Below are 23,684 nucleotides of genomic sequence, written 5' to 3'. Positions count from 1 at the left end.
TACATAGTTTAACACGGATAGCCATTTTATTTGGCTTGATTTGAGAAGTATAAGCTATAACATACTGCATAGTAGTTAACAGGTTAATTACTGTTATATCTAAACAAATAAAATTTGGATACACGATGATAGCAAGACTATGTTTGCACTGAACCTGATAGAACATGAATGCAAGATCTTTTTCGATTATGTTGTTATCATTAGCACAAAGTTTTCATACAACAAGACTTACGACAGAAAGTGTTTTGTTTAAGGATGTGATTTGATAGATCATTAGGGTGAATTGGATAAGTGCTTAGAGCTACTGGTTGATTCTTTATCATCATTAGGATGAATTGGATAAGTGCTTAGAGGTACTGGCTGAAGTTTACTATCGTGTTGATCAGTTGGTTAGTACTGCTGGTTGATTTCTAACAACCTGAAGATGAATTAGATAAGTGCTTTAGAGCTACTGGTTGATTTTTACCAAAGAACCATTATACTGATTACGATCAATCATTGTGGCAACATTGGCGATGTAAAAAAGGGACTAACCATACTAAAATTTAGCTATATACATTCTGAATTATTAACATTTGTGTTTGTACTAAAAGTGCAACTCCGTAATCAAAGATTTCTCAGGATATACACCATGTTTCTTTTTCTTTTACTGCAAGTACAAAAGATACATTGAAACTATCTTCACCAAAAAATGACTTCATCACCGATGATATACAAATAGACATGGTGATTAAGCTAAAATATAACAAAAGAAAGAACAGTACAAGAAAAGACACAAACTGGTTATGATACTTGCTTTTCAGTACTTCGTGTCCGTAACGTAGCACCTGTTGTCATACACATACAGTGCTATTTTTGGTTTTATGATATACATCACGTGATTGTACGATCTAAATAAAAAAAGAGCTTTCTTTTTACATTTAGAATGTTAGATTGTTTTTGATAACATAATTTTGGATATCCTATCTTGTCTCTTCGAAATAAGCTTAATACTAATATGGTTTTGACTTTAGCCCAGAAAACTCTGCAACATGAACACAGTTCAATTCATCCTGGAAATGAGCAGGAATTTTATTATTCTTCCCTGATACACCAAGCTCATTGTCCCTTGAATAGTCATTAATGGGATAAAAATATATATTACCTTTCACTGCATTGTAGAAATGTTCTGTCCCAACATAAATGCATACAAAAGGAGTCATTATGAGTATCGTTCTGTTGCATTTATTTTGGAACTTACTATCCTAGAATTCGTACATGAACCATTTGTATAATTGATTTTCTTCTTTTTGCTTCTGACTAATAGTAACTAATCATCAGCAATTGTTCTTCTAACAAATCATAAATCTTTCTGGAACTTTTAAAATGTATGTTAATGCAGATATTCTTTCTCTGCGATATTCAAAGTATTTAACAAAAACGCTGTTATGTATTAAATTTAAAATAATTTATTTGTGTTTTGTTTCAGTCTGGTATTCATTACAATGTTTAACTAGATTATATTTTAATCCATTTAGTTTAATGAGTTGGTAGCCGTTATTCTACGGAGTTGACACTTGCTGTAATTATAAAAGAGTCAGAATACTATCATGAGAAGTAGGCTCCCGGGTTGTTCGAGTTGTTTAGACCGTTCTGCTTTACACATTACAGACTGTACATGGATCTGACGGCAATAAGAATGACATACAGTCAGATCTTGATGAAATACGTATATGTTACCTTATCCTGACGGTAATGTTGAAGGTAATACATTGTCTGTACATTGACCTGACGGCGGTGCAGAAGGCATATAGTCGGAGCTCGGTGAAATGCATAGATTTGGTATTAACCCGAGAAGAATCCAGAAGGTATACAGTCAGAGCTTGATACAATACGAAGACCTCTTTTTGACCTGACGGCAATACAGAAGGCGTATAATCAGAGCTTGAAGAAATGCAAAGACTATACGTTGATCTGACGGCAATAAATTCTGAACTAATCCGATAGAACTTCACCCTCGCTTTACTGCGACAGGGCATAATTAACACGTTAGCGGTATATCTAACGTTACCGAATCTCTTTACCTACGCTACCATATGCTCGATTACAATTGCATAAAATTCACAAATTCTAGCTCACAGCACTCCCTAACTTACAAGGTTATTTAAACATTACAAAATCAGATATAAATATGCGAGTATCATTAACTCACGATAATCAGTATCGTCCTAACGGACAAAGAAAATTATTTCATATAACGCTATGGAATACTACACATATGAAAACTTGAATTGCATGCAATCGTCAATACTATCAATGAACTAGTAACTGTAAAATTAGAGATAAATTGCATAACAACTCGAGCATCAACCGATTTCCATGACATTGAATAAGCGATAGATAATATGGATCCTAGTCATATTAAACACACTTGCATAAAGCAAACAATAAAAAAGAAAGAAAATAATGTTGGAAAATTAAACTTCCGTACCTTATTGCTGTTCTCTTTCAGAAATTGTGCGTCCTAGCACTAAACCCTGTCTTTTCTTACTAGTCAGCCACCTGGTGCCCTTTTCTTGTTTAACGAGGAAAGCCCTATTCTTTTTAGGCGTCCTCAAAGCCACTTTTCTCCTTCAGGATTTCAGACTAAAGAATTTCGACTAAGGTCGTCTTTTTAAATTTCCATTGCTTCTAAAGTGTACGTTTTAATTTACTCTGGCCAATCGTAAGCAGCCGTTCTTAAATTTTTTTGCATGATAATCATTTCTTTCATCGGATCTTAGCTTACGGTGCATATCAGTTTCCCTTTGAAAATGACAATTTGACATGGGTTCCTATGAGGCGATTATGGTTGGCAGCTCAAATTTTACTTTCTCAGGACAGCGTTGCAATACCCTGGTCAAATCTCACTCAGTCATAAATTCTAGCCTATCAAGTGTTAACACGGACATGGGGGTGGATGCATGGGAGAAAAGAAAAAAGGTCAAAGTGACCCTTCACAAAGACTTTTCTGGCTTAAATCTGATAAAATTTTAATGCTCAATGCATTCAACTTTAAGGTTCAATACAATTCAAAATTCGACACTTTACAGAGACTTACCACTAGTTTTCCTGGAGGGATTGGGAAAGAAATATAGCTTTGCTGGGCACGTTTGATTTTTAGTGAAGGCAGATGATGTTCTTCAAGCCATTTGCCATGGGCTCGCTTTTGAAATATATATTTCTTTGAGCACTGCCGATAGTTCTAGAAGTTTAAAAAATAACTATTTTCGTGCATTATCTCCATGAAGTTATCGAAATCTTAACACACTTGTTCGTTCTGATAATTGTTCTTGTCTATTGAAAAATGTAACCATTTCGTTTTACCTTTATAGTTATGTCGGTGATCCCTTTTTATCGGTGGCGACCGAATTTTAAAAACTCTTTATTCCAGAGCAATGATACTTTCTATCTTTGTAGACATTAGAACCACCATATTAACATATTACTAGCATGTCGAGATGTATATTCTGTAAGGCTTGATGCAGATATTCACCATGTCACTGTCCAATATTTTATACGTAAGTTATGAATAAATTAAATTCCTTTTCAATTTTTATGATATCTTGCTTTTTTTATAAATGATAAACCTGTGACTATAGCTCCAAATTATAATTGTACACCCTATGTACGTGATCAGTCGGTGTATTAAAGATGCTTTACGTAGGATGATGAAACATCGTCCTTTTTTTACATATATTCAAGCGTTTTGTTCTTAATCAAAACAGGCAAGACTTCGTACAAACTATTATTATTATTATTATTATTATTATTATTATTATTGTCAATCATCACACTATCTTTGTTTTTAATGCCCAGTTTAGAATACCTTCCCCCTCGATTTCAAGCCTTCTCAGCTGTTTGCTTTTATAGTTATAACTTTGTTTCCACATATTGTTATCTTACATAATTTATATCGTTGTTTCCAACTTAAAAATTTTATTTTTTATTTAAAATAGGTACCATTTTGCCTTTCGACAAGTACATTTTCTCTTTTTGCCATTCTTGTTTACAACATACTGTGCTCAAACACATGGTTGAATTTACCCCCCAACGGAACCACTAGGTCGAAAGAAAAAGCCGTGAGTTCTTAATTTTGTCAAATTGTAGGCATGGTGAAAATGTTCTGGAAATATTTAGTGTCGCATAAAGTAATGTGAAGTTGTACCTCTGGAACCGATTCGATTTCCTCTCAACTGAGACCAATAAACTAAATCGCTTTACCGATCACTGCCGCATCACGTCTGTCCACGTGGGTTCGATTCTTGAGTTCGGCTAATGAGGGTATATGAGAAAGATTTCCCATAGGTCGGTGATTCGTCTCTGGTGCTTACTCCACCAGTTATACTGGCCTCAGTTTATAGCCCACCGTGAGCTGAACATTGCGTTTAAACCCTCCCAAAAACAACAATAAGATCGAATCTGATTCCCTAATATCCCTTGTTTTACTCTGTGCCATAGTTTCAATACTGGAGAGAACTATTACCATGCATTTCAAATTATTGCATCCGCAGCTGCATTAGAATCTTCGGACTTACTATTGGTTCATCCCAAAGTCTGCAGTAAAATATTTATTTTACAAAAATGTATGCCTTTTGTTCTATCTGCAATTATGATTGTTTAAAAAACAAACAAACAACAAATCATTGTCTTTCTAGTTTTTCGTACCGGAGTAAAACATTCAGCGAATAAATCCTGGCTTAACGGACATAAGCAATTAATGTCATTCGGAAATGGTTCTAGTAATATTCCTTGTCGGCTGTCTCGAGGGTATAGAAAAATACAAGTATTTCATATACCATAACCATTATAGCAGATGATGCCGCATTTAGTTGCACATGTACAACTTTGATTTTCAAGTTTGATTTCTAATTATCTCATTAACGAAATAGATATATTTAACTGAAAGATATTCTGTCTATACGAGGTGGTCGGTTCTCACTTGCTTCGAAATAAAAACATCCACGAACCCGATAAGGCCATGGCATTTACTACTATATAGGTAAACCCAATCCCTTCCAGAAAATGAAATGGGTGGTTCCTTTTGCTTGTGATATTGTTAATGACACTGAACCCTCTTTACATTCTGCTATTGAGAGGCTTACAACTAGCATGATTTCAAACAACTTCACAGTTTATGCTTCAACATGTATTGAACTAAAATTGATTGTAGCATGGACCTGTGCTCGTGCGCTTTTCGATCAGGTCGATGTACAATCTGTATGTTTCATCATGGCTTTTAGCAATGAGTATTCGAGGTGCGTGCAGAAGTTTTCGTTTTCTAAACGGTGCACAAATCTCGACGATTCTCAATCTAAGTTGAAAAAGGCGTGAGGTCGGAATGGCATTCATCTTTTAAGTAAAGGAACGAATCAGTTGGTAAAAATAGCTACAAGTTTTGTGTGAGACTGTTGATGTGTCACAATTACAGAAAGCACACTCAATATAATCACCGGCTACAAATTCTTTGTACTAAATGGATTGGAATAAAATATAAAAAAAACATTGTATTTAAGACTTTTACAAGACAATAATCCCCAAGCTTAACTTGATTTTCAAAATGAAATCGCATAGCTACTGCTTGATTTATTTAATCTGTTTGCATTATCAAGTTTGTGTCTTTGAAAAACTTCAAAAAGGAAACACCGAATAAATTCAGTATAAGCCTGATTATTAGATACATTCTCTTCTTCTGACAGGTTAGATATGCAAATCATCTGAAGGAAGGTGACGTTTTATCCTATGGCATGTCTTTGAAGAACTGTACTATTGGGGAATGCTGGGATAAATGTACCATGGACAGCAGATATGAAACCCGTGTTGAAGCGGTGCAGCAATTCAACAAGTTAGAACATTTATGAAATATTATTGTATATATCTTATATAATAACTTCAATAATATGGTCTGTCAATTTAAAATTAATTATTTCATTAATCGTGAGGAAAGATGACTCTCACGAAACTATCAAATTTAACCTTATTTCTTTTAAATTGACACTTTACGGTTATGTACAGTTAGTACTTGACGTATTTTTCTGACATTTGTATTCGTATTAAGCATTGTCTTATTAGGCTGTAGGTAATTTAGTAATGTGTTGGGTATGGATAGAGTCAGACTGGAATTATACTAGTCTATAAATAATTTAGTAATGTTGGATGTGGGTAGAGTCGGACTGGAACTATATTAGTCTGTAAGTAATTTAGTAATGTGTTGGGTATGGGTAGAGTCGGACTGGAACTATATTAGTCTGTAAGTAATTTAGTAATGTGTTGGATATGGGTAGAGTCGGACTGGAACTATATTAGTCTGTAAGTAATTTAGCAATGCTGGATATGGGTAGAGTCCGACTGGAACGATATCTAACCTGTAAGTAATTTAGTAATGTGTTGGATATAGGTAGAGTCGGACTGGAACGATATTAGTCTGTAAGTAATTTAGCAATGTTGGATATGGGTAGAGTCGGACTGGAACGATATCTAACCTGTAAGTAATTTAGTAATGTGTTGGATATAGGTAGAGTCGGACTGGAACGATATTAGTCTGTAAGTAATTTAGCAATGTTGGATATGGGTAGAGTCGGACTGGAACGATATCTAACCTGTAAGTAATTTAGTAATGTGTTGGATATAGGTAGAGTCGGACTGGAACGATATTAGTCTGTAAGTAATTTAGCAATGTTGGATATGGGTCGAGTCGGACTGTAACGATATCTAGCCTGTAAGTAATTTAGTATTGCACTGGATATTGGTAGAGTCGGACTAGAACGATATTAGTCTGTAAGTAATTTAATAATGTGTTGGATATAGGTAGAGTCGGACTGGAACGATATTAGTCTGCAAGTAATTTAGTAATGTGTTGGATATGGGTAGAGTCGGACTGGAACGATACAAACAAAATGCTAGCGACAAAACGCAGCACGTGATCATCTAAGTAATTGTAAACCTTAAGAAGGAATTATTTACCCTGGTCAAGCGTGTTTAACAAGTGCACGATAATGTTTTTATCTTTGCTTTTATCTCGTGTGAAACTTATTACAAAATTGTAAATGTTAGAACAAGTGAATCTGTACGTCATGACAAGGGTTACGAGCCTGTGCTAATGATATTTATCAACACGAAAATCTGGTACTTTATGCTTTTTCAAATGTTTTCTGTCATTTGTTTAGTGAGTCACAGCGTCGATGATTTGAAAACTTTAAAAAGTTCTCACTGATAGTGTTTCTACTTGTTCTTCACGTCATTCCGTCTGATATTCAAGCAAAATCAATCCACCAGTCAATGACATTAAAGTAATAAAAAAAATATAAGCTTGGCGGTACTAGTTTATATGAATGTCACGCAGCGCGACCATCTAAAAAAAATCAAGCGATATCTTCCAACGTGCACATTATATTGTTAGTACTAATTAATTTATTTACTGTTCTTGCCTATTCGACTCACGTTTGAGATTCTTATGTCGTTGAAAAAACCTCTCACGATTTTGCAATTAATAGGAAATTTACTCTCCCAAAGTCCAATTTTTGGGCAGATAGTATCCTTTATAAATACATGAACTGGAGATACAAAATGTACCTATTCCATGATATACAAAGAAATTCAGAAACAGTCTATGATAAGTCACGGTATCTATCTCCTGACACTATGTTCCTGGTAACCTTCCCTGACACTATGTTCCTGGTAACCTTCCCTAGCACTATGTTCCTGGTAACTTTCCCTGACACTATGTTCCTAATCATTTTAAAAATTAACAGTAAGAAAGGATGTCATTTCAGATATTTTTTGAAGTTATTATCAAGCAGGGAGATTTGTAAGTTTTAAAAAACGATAGGCAATATTAATCTGCGATATGGTATTTGAGCCTATTTTTCCTGAGGAAATTTGTTTTGGTGTTTTTGTAAGTTTCAGAGTTGGCATGAGGCACCTACCACTATCAGCATCAACAAATTAATGCAAAAGTATGTTTTAATGTTTACATGCGTGGTCATAAAACAAAGCTTTGTTCCAGTTGATAGTTGGGGAAAAGACGCATATCTTTTCCTTTAATGATGACGATCATGGTTAGAAAACAGTTTTTTTTTTACACTGGATTTGTCAGAAAAAGAGACCAGTTCTAACCAAAACCTTTTGATCAAAGCTGTTAATGTAGCCATAAGAAGTTTTCTCGAGGAAAGCAAACATTTTCAGAGCGATTGTGTGCCAGGACTGCATAACATCGGAGTTCTTCATCAATATAATAGTTGTAATTGCATGTATATAGAATTCTGACAAAACTGTTGATAGGATAAAAAAGCACAACGGTGGATGTATTTTGTATATAGTTTCTGTTGATTTTAACTGAATTTTAAAGACCTTTACACTATATTATGCTTTTTAAATAAATGATAGATGCCTTTTTATGGAGACACCGAAGCAGACAAATCTGGGCGGGTATCTCTACCTTTGCATTATAAGTCTGACGCTCAAGCGATTAGGCTACCACAGATCCTTTAAATTATAAAACGTTCAGGGATATAGATCGGATCTGGCTCCTCCATAATAAACTTTTATTCGACTCAGATCTTACTTCAAAATATTTTCATTAATTAAAGGTCTGTATTTGTCTGTCTTGCTCCAGATTAGGTTTTGATCAATTAATAAACTACATTTGTATATGGATTCATAAATATTTTGATTAATTCAAGGGCAGAATTTGTCCAGTAAGAATATTTTGTCTGGAGAAACAATTGGTTACTTGTACTGTTGGAGTATAGGTTTGTGCCCGTCATGTGCGGAACAAGTACTTCGATTACAACATGCTATGGCTGGCGGAATTATAGGTGTTTTCATTCAGTAGAATTAGCTATACAAACACCGAAGGCAGTCAGTCGTGGGAACATGCTGATAATTAAATGAACCTTTTTTTTTCAAATAAAGGTTAATAAATCGTGTAACTCTTGCCCTTTCATTTTACGAAAACTGCTGTTGAAACTACTTTGCATTTATATGTATCGGGCATTATTATGTGCTCATTGTTTTCTACGTTAACTTTGCATTGTCAGAATCGTTTATTATTTTACGATATTATTTTACGATATTGCACACCTTCATATTGCACTCACGTGCAGGACACATGTGCCAAATAGTGTATTAGGAACTACTTTGTAAACAAATCATGTACACTCGTGTAGCAGACGTTATATGTTTTGGTTGATTAAATTTGTTTCTGGATGAACTAAAGCAGATGTTTCGAGGACTGCCACATACCAGCTGCTTTGCTGCATTCTGCGTGAATTGTTTTGATGCAATGTTTCGGATTTTGGCGACAGACGCCAGATTTCCTAAAATTGCAGGGTACCTACAAATAACATGCAACTTACAAGACATAAATTGTCTCCTTTAGCATAAGAATGGCAAAAAATATACTTACAGTTTTACATCCTGAATTTATTCAAAATGTACTCTCTTAATTCTACGAATCCGAATTACATGAGTCATATCATAGGTTCTCAAGCTTGATTACCCATGTCGAAATTGGACTGTAATTTCGACTATATTCGAAGTGCAATTACATCCTCCTTACTGCACTCACAATAAAATAAACATTAAATTCCATAGCGTCCTTTTGATAATTGCAATTGAAAGACTTCATATTTTTCTCACATTATGATTTCAAATAGTCAATGACAGAACAGAAAACACTTGCAAATGTCAACACGCTTCTACCTCGCTGCTTTAATTCGATGTATTTCATGTACAATTTGCACAGATGAATCCAGTCCATGATCACGAAATTTCGTAGAATCGACAAAACATCTAAATCTGTTCATTCCAGATCAAATGGAAAAGTTGTTGTAATGCGCATTCATTCACAATATCACTCCAAGTTTCAATTGTAAGTAGACAAAAGCGCCATTTTTCTTTCGAAAGTTATGTCTAGCGCGCGACTAAGTTCAAATTTATCTGGGCGGAGTTATGTGCGAATTAATAATGTTGTTGTGTAATGATGAATCTGCGCTTGTGTATTTAGTTTGGAATACGGCATACATTCAGTTACTATGTTTCTTGTGATGTATTTTGTTATATAATTATGCCTTAGGTAGTAAAAGAAAATGAGTATATAATAAAAAGTTTACTGCATTTGTATGGGAAAATATGAACTCGTTTGGTTGGATGGATATACTGCACTCCCAAGGTCGTTCCGTATTCCATCCGAAAAACTCGTTCATATTTTCCCATACAAATGCAGTAACCTATAAATATTTCCCATGCCTCCACCCCACCCCACCCCCCAAAAAAATAAACTACATGGACTTTTCAATGCCTTTTGCTGTCATATAAAATTTGTTGAAAAATTATCACCAAGTGACAAGATTCTTCTAATTATTCCAGGCAGAATCGTTGGAAGAAGCGTGGTATGACCATGACATCCTGTAGATTTGGAATTGGGTTCCCCAAAATATTCATGATGCAGGTAAGTTAAAGTTAAAAATCTTATCATCATGTAAAAAGCAAGTCTATGATAATTTATTTATTTATTTATAAATGTTGCTGATAAAAATGAATAAAAAGCTATGCAATAAATTGTCGTCAATTAGCAGTAAAATGTTTTAAATACATAAGTATGGACATAAATTGTTTATTAATATGGAAACTACCTAGGTAATGTGTCCAATATGTGATTGCAGGGTGCAGCACTGGTTCATATTTACTTGGATGGATCAATTTTAATCACAACTGGAGGAGTCGAGATGGGACAAGGATTGAACACAAAACTTATTCAGGTAACAATCTAGCTTTTGTACTAAAGGGTAACCTCAAACAAAATAATATCTAATTTTCCATGGTTGTAAATACTGATTTTTCTGTCACTTTTGTTTGTCTCCGGTGTCGCTAATTATAACCACGTTGATGGGTACAGCTCTCACAGCTCCTCTGTCTGTCTGTATGTATGTATGTATGTATGTACGTATGTATGTGGGTGCGTGCGTGCGTGTGTGCGTGCGTATGTATGTATGTATGTATGCATGTATGTATGTATGTATGTATGTACGTACGTACTTATTTATGTATGTCTGTATAGATGGATTGATGTAAGTATGGATGTTTGTATATATGTATGTGTGTGTGTGGATGGATGGAGAGATAGAGGGAGGGAGAGAGGGATGAGCGGGTGAGTGAATTGATGGATAGATGGATTATTTAACTTAATTATTCATTCTTCTATCTTGGTATAAATCACTGCATTCGCATATGTTCCTTGAACAGCGTAAGAAGTTTTTAAATTTGTGTCTGAGAACCCCAAACGTTATGCAAAGCAAAGGCACGTAAGTAAATATTATGGGTTTTCTCTTTCTGTGTCATTAATTATCTTCGTCTTGCTGTGTCATTAATTATTTTGTTTTCATGTGTTATTAATTATCCTTGTATTCTGGTGTCATCAGTTATCTTTATTTTCATGTGTCATTAATTGTTTTTGTCTTCTTATGTCATTAATTATCTTTGTTTTCATGTGTCATTAATTATCCTTGTATTCTGGTGTCATTAATTATCTTTGTCGTCATGTGTCATTAATTATCCTTGTATTCCGGTGTCATTAATTATCTTTGTCTTCATGTGTCATTAATTATCCTTGTATTCCGTTGTCATTAATTATCTTTGCCTTCATGTGTTATTATTATCTTTGCGTTTCTGTCATTAATTATATTCGTTTTCATGTGTCATTAATTATCTTTGTTTTTATGTGTCATTAATTATCCTTGTATTCCGCTGTCATTAATTGTCTTTGTCTTCATGTGTCATTAATTATCGTTGTTTAAATGTGTCATTTAATTATCCTTGTATTCTGTTGTCATTAGTTATCTTTGTCTTTCTGTGTCATTAATTATCTTTGTCTTTCTAGGTCATTACATATATTTGTCTTCCTGTGTCATTATCTTTGTCTTTCCATGTCATTAATTATTTTTCTCCTCTTGTGTCATTATCTTTGTATTCCGGTGTCATTAATTGGCGTTTTCTTTCTGTGTCATTAATTATTTTTCTTTTATGTGTCAAAATAACTGAATAAAGCATGTAAATCTATTAGTAAAACCGTTTAATATTTTTTTAAAACAGTACAGAATAAAAGGTTTTATTCTCTACGGTACCGCTATATTGCATTAAAACATCATATATTTCAAGGACGGTAGATTATTATACTCACACGCAGAATTCTCAGATTACACAAGTTTTTGCTTCAAAACATGTTTTTAAGGAAGGTCCTTTGAAATTAGGGATCCTTAGGAACATGATCATGAACTAGCAATATTGACATCGTACATTAGCTTTCATCTTATCCCATACAAATTCAAATGATAATTACTATTTATGAAATTCACTAGGATATACAACTCTTAAGGGTCTCTCTTGTCCCATCAGTTTTATTATACAAGAGACGGAATATGTCCGTTGTAAAACAGTATAACGTGATCTACCAAGAATCGCTAAAACTTAACTTATTCCTGCATGTTCTTCCAATACATATGACAACGTTGTATCAGTTCCAGATTAGGTCAATTATGTCGAGTCTTAAAATGGTAAACACGAACATTGAAAACCAACCATTTTTATTGCTGCTAGAAATCTTTTGTGTGAACATAATAATTTTTCGAAATGAATTTACGTTGTGGATATCGTCAAATTAGAATATATGCAATGGTCATCTGTGATTCCATATATTTGCAATGTAGATTGCGAGGCATTGCCTATTGAATTCAAGGTAATTGAACATCCTCGTGTCCCACAAATATTCTTGTATAGAACCTTACTTATCTTAAAAAGAGCATATATTGCATCAACTCTGTTTTTTTATTATTATTTAAAAGCACATTAAATTGAATATCTGAAATGAATAACCACGATATGCTTCTCATCCTCTTCACAGGTAGCATCCCGCGCACTTGGAGCTCCAATGGAGAAAATTTTCATAAACGAGACCAGCACGCACACTGTTCCAAATACAATGGCTACAGGAGGCAGCACCAGCACAGATATCTGTGGTCCTGCTGTCATTGTGAGTTCATTCCCACTCATCCACCAAACTGGTACAGACGACTTATACATGAGTGTGTGCTGGGTCTATTCCCACTCATGACGGCCTATCACTCAGCTGGCATGGAACATTACGTTTCGCTAACTGACGGCTCAATTAACAGCACTACTTGAGTGCATAAATGACTTGGGTGTGTGGCTCTGATTCCTTTCCCCAGAAACAATTAGCATCCTGCTGTGCAGGAATTAACCAGAGTCATATGCACAATTGTGCGCATGCCACTTAAATCCAAGACATCAATCAATCAAAAAACTGTGAGTTCGTGGGAAATTATTATCCTTGTTATTGTCTTTCTTATCTATAGCAGAAATGTATGTATTACATGTTTCTAAAAGCCAGGAAAATGTGATCATCATGTACATCTCTGTTTATATTCCACTAGATAATTGTATTATCTTGAAATAATCATTGGTATTGCATAATCAGTTCATTTCTATAATAAAACTTGAATGCACGTTTTTGTACGACCCGTATGTCTGCATATTGCTGTATACATATGCTAGATTAAAAGATCCCGTGGCCTTGAGTCACATATATAAATCATGACAACATCATTTGTAAAGGAGATTATGTAATCTGACACTATTTATATGTTTACTTTTTCAAGGTAAGTGTAATAGAAGGAAGACAACACGTTTTTTGATAAAGAAGAATCAACGCTTGTCGTATATGCTTAGACTTGACTTCTAAAAAAATGTTAAACCTAAGTATATGCATTATCATGAAAAGATACAATGTTGTTAATTATCACTTCTATCCTATCTTTTTATGCTGTTGCTATCTTGGCGCATTTTTAAAAGAACGTTTTGCCCACAGGATGCATGCACAAAACTGAAAGAAAGATTGGCACCATTCAAGGATAAAATTCCAGACGGAAATTGGGAACGATGGGTAAGACTTGTTGCTAAACTTGAAGCAGAATTCTAAAATATGTTATGGCATATTCAGATACCAAAAGTCCTCCTCCTCCTCCTTACCCTCCCACTATTTGATAATGTGTTTTCTTTCACATCTTAACAAACATATGCAAAGATATGTATAAATCAATTTTACTGGTTTCTGTTATACCGCATGCTATATCTCTTGAATAAAGTGCGAAGCCATTATCTTGTCATCCACGTCTAATTCCCTCTGACCTCCCACTTTCCATATTCTTACAAGCTGAGATTGTCTTCAGATACGATACAATGTTGATTAATTAAAATAAAGAAACTATCACGCTCCTGAATATTTAATTGATTGCATATATTGGATCATACGAATATTTAATTTTGGACCATTTAGAATTCATTAATTTATGGGGCTTAATGTTATTTACACTACGCATGAACGTCAAAAACCAGGGGATAGCACTTGAGACATTTTAAAGGATATAAGATTTCTTTGTTCATGTCATATGGCAAATTTGTCACCTTCAATTGCTCTGTTGAAACAAGTTTTATTTTTATTTCAAACTTTCATCGCTCTGTTCATAAAATAATTCTAAAATGTACTCGTGACACCAAAATAAGATTTGCATCCACTTAAAATAACGGTCGATGGTTGCCGGGTGGTTAGAGCGTCTGCTTCGGAACCCCGGCCGAGTCATACCAAAAACTTATAAAAGTAGTACTAACAGCTGCCTCGCTAGGTGCCCAGCGTAGTATTAGGACTGGTCGACCTGCTGTCGGGATAATATAAATGGGCATGATGCCCCAGTGCTAGACATCACTATAAACTACCACACTGCAGACATCGTAGCCATATGACTGAAAAAAGTATACAAATGAGTAAATATGAGAAATGATTCAGCAAAGTGTAAGGCATTTCAATTATATGTTTGCAGTAAAATGTTTGAAAGTTATTATATTTCTACTGATCCTTTGAATCATGACTATTATATGACGTTTGTAATCAGACAAGAATCAAATTATGAACATGAATGATATATTGATCTATCACCACGAATGATCAGTTTATACAAAAATATGAACGAGGTAAGATCACATCAAGAGTGATCAAATATCGTATTTATACAAACATATGGTAGAGGTATTATTATATCAAGAATGATAAAAATATAGTATTTATACAAACATATGAGTGAGGTATGATTATGTCAAGAGTGATCAATTATAACATTTGTACAAAAATATGAACGAAGTATGATTATATTAAGAGTGATCAAATATGGGATTTATACAAACATATGAACTAGGTATGATTATACCAAGAGTGATCGAATATAGTATTTATACAAAAATATGAACGAGGTATGATTATATCAAGAGTGATCGAATATAGTATTTATACAAACATATGAACTAGGTACGATTATATCAAGAGTGATCAAATATAGTATTTATACAAAACTATGAAAAAATAAGATTATATCAAGATTGGTCAAAATATAGTATTTATACAAAAATATGAAAATGATTTGATTATATCAAGATTGGTCTAAATATAGTATTTGTGCAAAAATACGAATATTATATGATTCATCCATAAGAAAGAGGTATGAATTATTGAATTTTTACTCCATTAGTGATACTGAACTATTTGACTTCACCAAAAAATATTTAAAAACGGAACATATGCATATCGTGTCGTCCAATTCATGCACACGATGTATTTCCGGTTCCACCACTCTCGTAGAATGCTCAAGCAGCCACCAAGCAAGGCCCGCCCTCCTAGTATGCCCAGGCTACTTTTTCCTTCCAGTCTCTTGGTCCTGAAGCTTTGATCCGTCACTGTGATTACACCGATTCAGTTCTCAGAGCCAATGTCAACATCGGCCCCAGCATACGGGCTACACGAAACCCCCGATTTATACTACTCCCCATATTAAGAAAACAGCTCTACGGCTACAGATTTCCACCATAACACAGCTTCTTGACAAATCTGGTTCTATTGCGATAAGACAACATGAATTCCCTCTTTAAGTACCCAGGTTGTGCTGAAGATCCGCAGCCAGAGACTGCAGGCACTTTGCGCATGCAGCAATGGGTAAACCCATGTTTTGAAATTGCTAAGACCAAAAACAAACTACCCTCGGGTAACGCTGTACGTGCAATGAAACTCAGGTATAATTTTGTTAATATATTATGCACAAACATGTTTGCACAATTCCTTGGCATCGCTGAGATGAAACTTAGGGACTAATTGATCATTTACAATCATTACAGGTACTTGCCGCATATTTCGAACGAGTGCAACTGTCTGTTACAGGCTTTTACAAGTAAGTTCATTTTACAATATAGCATCTTCTTTCTAATGTTTAAAGAGCGCATATGAAACATGATATTCTACATGGCAGAAAGAATACTACATCGAATACTTGGTTATACACTATTAAGAATGTATTTAATATCTTCTGAAAGATAGATGCATTACAAAATTCAGATTCAGTTCTCTGCAGAAAAATAAAGAAGTATCCAATTAAAACATATTTTTTGGGGCGCTTGCAATTTTCTCTTGGCTGCAACACAAGCTGGATATATTAGTTTTTAATCAGCCATTTATTTCAGAGATAGTATTAAAATGCATGACCTACTGAAGAAAATAGAAGATTGAAGAATAAGTTAAATGTTTCTGACCTATTCACAGGTAACATTTTTCACACTAATATCTATCTTCAGAGATCTAACTATCCATTGCCACTGTTGAGCTTGATGAAAAATGAAAGATGAGATCTAAATATGATATGAAGAATAATCGACATTTATTGTTCACATTACAGAGCCAAGAAAGATTCTGACTTCGACTTAAAAGAAAAGACAGGCCAACCAAGCGATTACTTCACCTACGGCGTAGCTTGCTCAGAGGTGGAGATAGATTGCCTGACCGGTGAAAGTCAGGTAGCTTTTCTTCTGCATAGCAAACCTCTTCCCAATTTCGGTCAAACACACATAAAATAGGTATGCGGAGTCAAAAATCCATAGAACGGCTTTCCCTTTGTTGACTAATTCCTGTCAGATAATTAACTTATGAACTGTCAAGTAATTAATTTCAGTTTGTTTTTGTTTCATTATACCATCTTCTTGCCAGCGTAGGTAATACAGATGTCAGCAGTTCAGATCATTTGTCAGTGAATGGGTTAATCCATTTCAGAGTTATCAATAAGTGGTAATTAAGTTTTTAAACAATAAATTTATGAATTCCTTTTCAGGGAATTTAAAGTAAAACATTACGAACTACCTGGATACAGAAATATGTTTATTTGTGACCTATTATTTAGTAGCTAGTCATACGTTTTTTTTAAGGCAGTTCAAGTTATGCTTTTCCAGATAACTTCAAGCTATGCTTTTCAAGATAAGTCCAAGCTATGCTTTTCAAGATAACTTCAAGCTATGCTTTTCAAGATAACTTCAAACTATGCTTTTCAAGTCCAAGCTATGCTTTTCAAGATAACTTCAGACTATGCTCTTCAAGATAATTCAAGCTATGCTTTTCAAGATAACTTCAAGCTATGTTTTTCAAGATAACTTCAAGCTATGCTTTTCAAGATAAGTCCAAGCTACGCTTTTCAAGATAACTTCAAACTATGCTCTTCAAGATAACTTCAAGTTATGCTTTTCCAGACCATTTAAGTTAATCTTTTCAATGAAGTTCAAATTATGCTATCTGAAAATGTTCTTCACAATATTAACGATCGTTCATGGTGCTAGTTTCCAATACATCCTGGCATGAATTATGGTCTGGTGCGATGCTATCCTATATACCTTCGTTTTCTACCCAAAAGTGAAAATTTCATTTGGGACATTGCGTGTGTACCAAATACGTAAATTAATACTGAAGTACGAAAAGTAATGCCCGCACGATTTCTTTTAGATATGTTTTCTGTCTTTTCTAAACAGGTACTTCAGACGGATATAGTGATGGACGTTGGCAAAAGTCTAAATCCAACAATTGATATAGGACAGATTGAAGGGGCGTTTATACAGGTATTTAGTAGCTAACATCACATATGTGGTGTTATATATATATATATATATATATATATATATATATATATATATATATATATATATATATATATATATATATATGCATGTATGTATTGTGCCATTAACTTTCGTTGCGTGCTTGTAGATTGCATAGGATCTCTAAATAGGTGTTTACAGTCAATAATAATAATAACAATAATAATAATAATAATAACCCTATTAACGAGTTTGGGGTCATTTTCCCATTCGTTCAGTTGGATTCTTAGAAGAATTAAATTATTTCCCACTAGATGGATCGGTCAGGCGGGTTTTTTGCGATGTGAAATGTCACGTAGCGAGATGGAGACTTTTGCGTTTTAGAGCGGTATACATGAATACAAGGTGATATGCCTTGATAATTAAATTCATTCTTATTTCATATATTCTTATTTTAATATCAATATGTAGATGTGTTTAATATGGGTTTTATATATAATTTGAGCGCAAACATTTGTTTGGATAGTTTATTATAACTACAAAGCGTTTATTTACTCTGGATTAAAAATATTATTCTGGAACTGAAGTGAATTCATTCAAGAAAGTTGTGGACAATGTTGTATTAATACATCAAAACAGTTGGTACGTTAATATGTTTGAGGACCTGGAAGTCACTGGGAACACTAGTCACTGGGAACACTATTCTGTTTTACTTGTGTACAATTTTTTGTAGGATTATTTTGGATTTAACTCATAATGCTATACTTTCCTCTTAAATGTTCGTTTCTGAAATTTAGAGAATTAAATTATTTTTTAAGTTTTACAAAACTTGTTAGTTTGCCTCTTTCTGTTACTTAGTTTATGACCACAGAGTACTAACAGTAGTAACTGATATATATATCATAATTGTAAATCCCGATTAGTTTAAAAACATACGATGATGGTTGCGAAAGAAAAAGATGTACCATATTTTCCTTTTCTTACATATACAGGGCCTGGGTATGATAACCTCAGAAAAGGTTGTAATAGCTGATGATGGCAGAATGGTCAACTGCAGTCCATTGAGCTACAAAATACCAAATGTCAGCGGCATACCAAGAAAATTCAACGTGGCCTTGCTGAAGAATGACATTGCTGTTACCCACTTATATTCTTCAAAGGTAGTCTCTACGAAAAACTAATGTGATCAAAATATTTCAGCAGAGTTTTAATTATGACTTGAATCTGATACATTCAAGTGATCTTTCGTGAAGTTAAAAAAGCTGGAAAAATATATATGCAAATTTTGCAAACTATTCCCCCCCCCACGATCGCCATGATATGTTACGTTTCCATTTAAAGAATTAAAAATGTATCAAATTAATTGGTCATTCAGTACATAGTCAAAAGAGTTACACATTTACCGAAAAATATGAATGTACTGTATAACGATAATAATCTAGAACTTTCTTTAAACCCCATTTCAGATTGCATCTCAGCGTCAAATGCTGATCTGTTGTTGTAAAAGCAATGTCAAACTATCTTACGTGTCTTGTAGGGTATTGGTGAGCCCTCATTACTGCTGGCTACCTCTGTCTTCATGGCAATCAAGGCAGCTATCCAGGAAGCCAGAAAGGAGATCGGACTATCGGGGTATTTTCGACTAGACTGTCCGGCCACTGTGGAGCAGATACGTGTAGCCTGTGGGGATCAGCTGGTGAAGTCCAGGAAATAGAGAAAATAGAGATGTTTATAGCTTGTCTTCTGTAACTTGTCCATTTGTTGCTTTGTATAGAATATTTGTACTTTACGAATAATAACTCAATGCGTTTTTTAAAGGCATATGCTACAATAACAGAATGACGATCCAATAATTACAGATTATTGCTTCCTTGTTAGAAAGCTTAAAGCTGATTCAGTAATTTTTATATCACAAAGATTTCAACTGAATGCACTAAAAGCCAATTTGCATGCAGTTTATGTCCTGGAAACGCTAGTGAAATGGTTGTTTTATAATAGACAGGTTTCTGTTGTGCTTTTTCAATGCTTTGGAGCGTTTAACTTATTCCAAATATATTTTAGCACTTTATCAATCACACTTTAAAAAAGTAAAATAATGAGTTCCAAATAGAAAGATATGTAAATTGTTGTACATGGTGTCACAGTGGTATCATTTAATTTCATGACAATCTTGGTTTCCTGTCATCATTGATTTCCGTTAAAGCTGCAAAATGATGTGCTCTAAGAAAAGAATAATACTTTCACACGGAACGTCTTATCATAAGCCAACTGAAGATAGAAGCATAGTATGACGTAGATCAGAAGGCTAATTTATTAGAACACATTGTCTGTATTTTATAATGGTAGTTCCAGATAAATGTCCGTATTTTAAAATGACCTCTGTATACTGAGTATCTCCAGATAAAGTGTCCATATTTTAAAATGGCCTGAAGATGTTGAGTATCTCCAGACAAAGTGTCCGTATGGCTTCAATATATTGAATATCTCGTGACATAGTGTCCGTATTTTATAACGGTATTTCCAGATAAATGTCCGTATTTTAAGGTTACCTCTGTAAACTGTATCTCCAAAAAAGGGTCCTTATTTTCAAATGGCCTGAATATATTGAGTATTTCCAGACAAAGTGTCCGTATTTCAGAATTAGGCACAGTCCCTACCACAGCGAACTAAAAAGGGTTATTTACAGGCACCTGTCAGAAAAAGTACATTAGTTTCTTAATATCTTCCTTCCCGGAGAAAACGTATTCCTGCCCTTGAATGTTTTCAGGTTTGTGCAGTTTTCGACTCACATATTTCTTGTAAACACACATCATTCTTCGGTTATTTGCATATTGTTGGATCGATACATACACACAAGGTTTCAATCATTAATTACTAATCATGACAATAAAAATGGGGTTAAACATAAATTTTATAAAAAATTATTTTGATAGAAAAAACTAACAATTCGGCCCATCAGTTTTAGTCCATTGTGTGTGATATACCCTTTGACCTTGAGAGGTACGCTAATTCATATAAATATTCGCTCTAGTTATATTATTTTGTTTTTGTGAAATATTTTGTCTAAATGCCATTTCTGTGTCCCATAATGCTTTTAAAATGACATTTTAATTTAACTTTAATATATTCAATAATATTTCAGTGATATGTAATGTCATTCTTGTGTCAATCTCGAATAAACTCAGTTTGTACAGCCTGTTAATAGACAATTTTATTTTCATCTGCTCAAGGTAAGGGGCAGTTTTCAGGGCCGGATTAAAGCCTTTGTGGGCCCTGGGCACAGCCAATATAGGGGCCCATAGCTATCCTGCCTTTTCAATATATATGGTTTAAGCAGTATTAACAACACTCACTGTGAAATCAGACGATAATATACATGGCCCTTTGAGCCTCGGGGGTCCTACCTGTAAAATCAGACGATAATATACTAGGAACCTTGAGCCTCGGGGGTACTGCCTGTGAAATCAGACGATAATATACTGAGACCCTTGAACCTCGGGGGCCCTGGGCATGTTGCCCACTTTGCCCTATGGATAATCCGGCCCTGGCAGTATTGTAATGCCGAAAAGGTGGACACGATAGAAGTCATAGGAAAGGAGCTGTATCACGAAATAGAAGTTCATTATTGAGGAGTAGGTGTATATATCTTTGTTTAATATACGTATGCGCTTATATGGAAATAAACAAAACAAGCACAGTTTGTACAAGGGCCTTGAATTTCGGTTCAGCTCGCACAGAGACCAAAGAGTTATCTTTCTTAGACCATATATCGAGTTAGGAGCACTGAAGAACAAACTATACTTATTAGTGTTATAGTTCTTTATCATAGAATCCCTTTTTGATAGTCTTTTGGTTTGACATTGTATATTATCTAAGTACAGTGTACCTTCACTTGTAACAATGTTTTATAAATAAAGTAGTTTCAACTGCATTTTTACTGGGGTTCAAGTTACTGATATTGCATCTGAAGTTACATTACGGCTACACGTGTAATTACTTCAGTTTCATCTCTCACCATTACTCATAGTACGAGATCTAGTTTTATATTAACGTTATTACTATTACTACTGATGATGATATAACTATAACTTTTCTTCCACGAAGCCACTCTTTTTAATCTTTTTGAACTAATATTACTATTAGTACTAATTTTATCACTACCCTGAAAGATTCCTGTATTTCTGCCTATGGGTCACGTTGTTACAATAAGCCTTGCTTTCTCATCAGTTGATCTTGTATCCCATAACTCTGTAAAACCAAATATTTCTCGGAAAGGATATCTTCCTATTTCCTTAGAATTTTATTCATACTTTTTTTTTTTTTGCGTTTATATTTCACATTCTTTTCCTTTAATGTTCTTGTCTGAGTCAATGATTACCTTTTTCTAATCCCAGGGTATCCTGAATTAGTGTTTATAATACATGCCTTTCAAACTTTAATTACAGCAAATAATTTTGGAACTTATCAATCTGGCATTGACAATGCTCGTTACAAAGTCACACCAATTTTTTTTATTATCAACTATCATTGAAATACAAAATTCGATTTAAATTTGAAACCCATAGATTACTGAAGACTTTCAGCACGGGACATAAAATTTTGTTTAATTCGAGTTGAGGCCAATAGCGGTAAATTACTGACTATTTCGGCACAAAGATTATCAAACATTATTGGACTCGAGTTAAATTTGATAGATGTTAGATCCTAAAATTTCAAAATACATAATATATAGAGATATAGGCATTTATGTCCCAGGGTTTAAACTTCATAAGATAATGATATAGGTATTTAAGTTCCATGGTTTACACTTCATAAGATAATGATATAGGTATTTAAGTCCCATGGTTTACACTTCATAAGATAATGATATGGGTATTTAAGTCCCATGGTTTACAATTCATAAGATAGTGATATGGGTATTTAAGTCCAATGGTTTACAATTCATAAGATAATGATATAGGTATTTAAATCCCATGGTTTACACTTCGTAAGATAATGATATAGGTATTTAAGTCCCATGGTTTACACTTCATAAGATAATGATATAGGTATTTAAGTCCTATGGTTTACAATTCATAAGATAATGATATAGGTATTTAAGTCCCACATCTTACAATTCATAAGATAATGATATAGGTATTTAAGTCCGACATCTTTCATTCCATAAGATAATGATATAGGTATTTAAGTCCCATATCTTACAATTCATAAGATAATGATATAGGTATTTAAGTCCGATATCTTTCATTCCATAAGATAATGATATATGTATTTAAGTCCCATAGCTTACAATTCATAAGATAGTGATATAAGTATTTAAGTCCCATGGTTTACACTTCATAAGATAATGATATAGGTATTTAAGTTCGATATCTTACAATCCATAAGATAATGATATAGGTATTTAAGTCCCATGGTTTACACTTCATAAGATAATATTATAGGTATTTAAGTCCCATATCTTACAATTCATAAGATAGTGATATAAGTATTTAAGTCCGATATCTTACAATCCATAAGATAATGATATAGGTATTTAAGTCCCATGGTTTACACTTCATAAGATAATATTATAGGTATTTAAGTCCCATGGTTTACATTTCATAAGATACTGATATAAGTATTTAAGTCCGATATCTTACAATCCATAAGATAATGATATAGGTATTTAAGTCCCATGGTTTACACTTCATAAG

The 23,684-nt window shown here is 33.9% G+C and overlaps 1 protein-coding gene across 4 annotated transcripts in view; it reads left to right on the top strand.

Annotated features, from left to right (window-relative positions):
- Nucleotides 1-23,684, top strand: part of LOC149791926 (xanthine dehydrogenase/oxidase-like) — a 320,752-nt gene that overhangs the window by 48,646 nt on the left and 248,422 nt on the right. For 3 of the 4 annotated variants that reach the window (XM_089970441.1, XM_089970443.1, XM_089970445.1), the window contains 10 exons: nt 5,718-5,863; nt 10,387-10,468; nt 10,683-10,778; nt 12,917-13,045; nt 13,901-13,975; nt 16,252-16,304; nt 16,806-16,923; nt 17,923-18,009; nt 18,981-19,148; nt 19,526-21,919. The exons of the other annotated variant lie outside the window; for it this stretch is intronic. In XM_089970441.1, the coding sequence (XP_089826567.1) occupies nt 5,718-5,863; nt 10,387-10,468; nt 10,683-10,778; nt 12,917-13,045; nt 13,901-13,975; nt 16,252-16,304; nt 16,806-16,923; nt 17,923-18,009; nt 18,981-19,148; nt 19,526-19,702 (1,131 nt within the window). In that variant the 3' untranslated portion in view covers nt 19,703-21,919. Of the gene's footprint in view, nt 1-5,717; nt 5,864-10,386; nt 10,469-10,682; nt 10,779-12,916; nt 13,046-13,900; nt 13,976-16,251; nt 16,305-16,805; nt 16,924-17,922; nt 18,010-18,980; nt 19,149-19,525; nt 21,920-23,684 lie in introns of those variants that run through there. 4 annotated transcript variants of the gene reach the window in all.

The sequence above is a fragment of the Sinohyriopsis cumingii genome, chromosome 9 (assembly GCF_028554795.1).
Source record: "Sinohyriopsis cumingii isolate HCF-2022 chromosome 9, ASM2855479v2, whole genome shotgun sequence".
In the NCBI taxonomy this organism is placed as follows: Eukaryota; Metazoa; Mollusca; class Bivalvia; order Unionida; family Unionidae; genus Sinohyriopsis; species Sinohyriopsis cumingii.
This window is presented reverse-complemented; position numbering and strand designations above follow the sequence as displayed.